The sequence below is a fragment of the Sinocyclocheilus rhinocerous genome, unplaced genomic scaffold (assembly GCF_001515625.1).
Source record: "Sinocyclocheilus rhinocerous isolate Xijiao unplaced genomic scaffold, SAMN03320098_v1.1 scaffold896, whole genome shotgun sequence".
NCBI lineage: Eukaryota > Metazoa > Chordata > Actinopteri > Cypriniformes > Cyprinidae > Sinocyclocheilus > Sinocyclocheilus rhinocerous.
Window position 1 is genome coordinate 953986 of NW_015648505.1, and position 2627 is coordinate 956612.

The 2627-nt window shown below is 39.1% G+C and overlaps 1 protein-coding gene across 1 annotated transcript in view; it reads right to left on the reverse strand.

The window, feature by feature from the left end:
• Window positions 1–2627, reverse strand: part of LOC107709759 (rab GTPase-binding effector protein 1-like) — a 30791-nt gene that overhangs the window by 13995 nt on the left and 14169 nt on the right. Inside the window, exon 9 of the mRNA XM_016514366.1 lies at window positions 1130–1588. Coding sequence (XP_016369852.1) covers window positions 1130–1588 — 459 coding nt within the window. The remainder of the gene's footprint in view (window positions 1–1129; window positions 1589–2627) is intronic.

Consider the following 2627-nt stretch of genomic DNA (forward strand, 5'->3'; position numbering starts at 1 on the left):
TGCTATTCCTCACTCTGTGAAGTAACGTGAGGGAGGAAACTAGTTGACGTTAGCTAGTTAATTAGCCATGTTATCTGCCTCGGTAGCAAGCCAAATAGTATTTATTTAAACACTGAAACAAACGGCGGGTGGGTCTCGGTCTTGAACTGGGGTGAAAGAGGGAGAAATGAAGATGACACATATGTAGTTTATGTACGAACTGGAAGTATTTATTTAGCGATCGGCGCTAAAACGTCATCTGTACGGAACATCATTGTGTACGGAACATGGTTAGTCTACGTTACCCGAAAAATTCCCATACGACAGACTTCGTCTTTTTCGACGGGGGAAAAAGTTCCTACACACCGGTGACTCTCACTAACTGCTCACACCAACCAGAGGGGGAGGGGTCGTGTGACTCGTTACGCTCTACGCTGCACACAACCGAGGGAGTCCTGCACTTTCCGTCTTTGATGACTTATCGCAGACGATATATATCGCACACCCCTACTTCATTAATAAATCAGGTTATGACGTCAAAATATAATCATTTGCGTATCTGACTCTGAATCTGAGTATTCCATACATTTGTCAGTTGTGATGTTAAATGAAGTTTGCAACTTGTCAGCAGGAAACTTACAGCTCATATATTATCCTCTCATGCAGTTATAATTTTTAAGCGTTTTGACTGAACCACTTCTGCTGCACGAGAAGAGAACACACTCATCACTCAAAAGAGGGTCAAACCCTATATTAGCAAGGTGGCCAGTGAGTGTATTTTCACTAACAAGGCTACTGTTTGGCTGGGTTCAACAGTACAGAAAACAAAATGGAGTCATCAAATACGGGTAACACTTAGAAATAAAGGTAACACTTTAGTATAGCGGCCAATTCTCACTATTAACTAGTTGCTTATTAGCATGCCTATTATTAAAAACATTGGCTGTTTATTAGTGACCATATTCTACATCCCTAAACCTACCCAATACCTAAACTTAACAACTACCTTACTAACTATTATCAAGCAGCAAATTATGAGTTTTGAGGCATAGTCATAGTTAATGGTTTGTTAATAGCGAGAACTGGATCTTAAAATAAATTGTGATCGAAATAAACAAAAACGCCCCCTAAAAAGCATCTACTATCTGACCTGTTGCTGCAGCAGATTCCACTCGCTCTCGCTGACCAGTCGGTAGCCAGACGGAGGCAGGTAAGCCGTATCAGCAGTATGAGAGATGCTGGACAGGAGTGATGCTGTTTCCTCCTGCTCTGGGGTCATGGCCTTAATGGCCTTCTCCTGGTCCTTGGTGAGGAGAAAGTGTCCTGGCTGGAGGGAGGATATGGAGGAGGTGTCCCTGCTGTCAAAGCCCCCGCAGTCTGCCCCCACTAGAGGACCAAAGTCCGACTCGTCCAGCTGGCTGGCTGACTTGGCCTTGTTGTTGTGTCCACCGAGCCCGTGAGGCTGTAGGGCCCCTCCTGAAGAACCCAGGCTGTCGGTGGACTGCACCCTCCGAAGCCCATCCTTATAAGGGTCAGAGCCGTCCGGGCGGCCCGGGGTGTCTGCGTCCAGAGAGTGTAAAGAGCTGTGGATGCTCTGGCTGAGGTGGGACTGAGATCAAAATTAGAAAGAGAAAACATGCTTAACATTTAAAGTAAAATTACAGTCAACATTTTAGATTTTAAGTTTAACTGAACTTCTATGTACAACCCAAAAGGATGAACAGTTATTTTTATAACACTATACAAACAATATTTCAGCACAGCATTCAGGTATAATTTCTGTCCAGTGATATAAAATGTATGGTATAACATGGAATGTAGTGAAATTTGGCAAAATATGGATGAATAAATCAAAGTTGGGCTGTAGACTTTATCAAATCAAGATATAGACTGGTGTCTTTAAAATAATTTATAGTTTTTCAGCCTGGTTCCACCTGGAGATTTGGTTTGGTCCTCACACAGCACATACTGTGACCCATTAAATATAACAATAAAAAAATACATTTATAATAGTGATAATAATATTATTGCACTTTATGTATTTAGTTAAAAATATATAATAATAATAAAGTGTGATAATACTATTATTTAAAATAAAAAGGGAGTATTAAATAAATATACAATTATTTTATAATAAACTTAAAATGCTAATATGTACTTTTTTTATAAATGAATTTTCATCATTTTTAATTTTTAAATTAGCAAGCTTTTATTTTGTCGGGTTGCCGGCAAATAAGTATGTGCCTGCCAGGTTTAGCTCTGCTGACTGAAACGTGTCGGTGAATGAAATGTGAAATGTCGCAGCTTTGCATTGTGCTTTGAAATGCCGGTGGATAGCCTAGATTTATGCTTTCAGTTAGAATAGAAATCTTATATAGTATTACAGTTTGTTGATCTAAAATGGTAATTTGGCTTTAACAGCTGTCAACCATGTCGGAATGCAAATGAGCGGTCTGAACTTATTTACACAGCACATTTCTTTATTTTGGTCATGCATGCACACCTGCGAACCACTTATGTGCAACCCTGTATATATATATATATATATATATATATATATATAAAAAAATATATATATATTCAAAGTGCCGTCAAACGATTAATCGTGATTAATCGCATCCAAAATAAAAGTTTTTGTTCACATAATA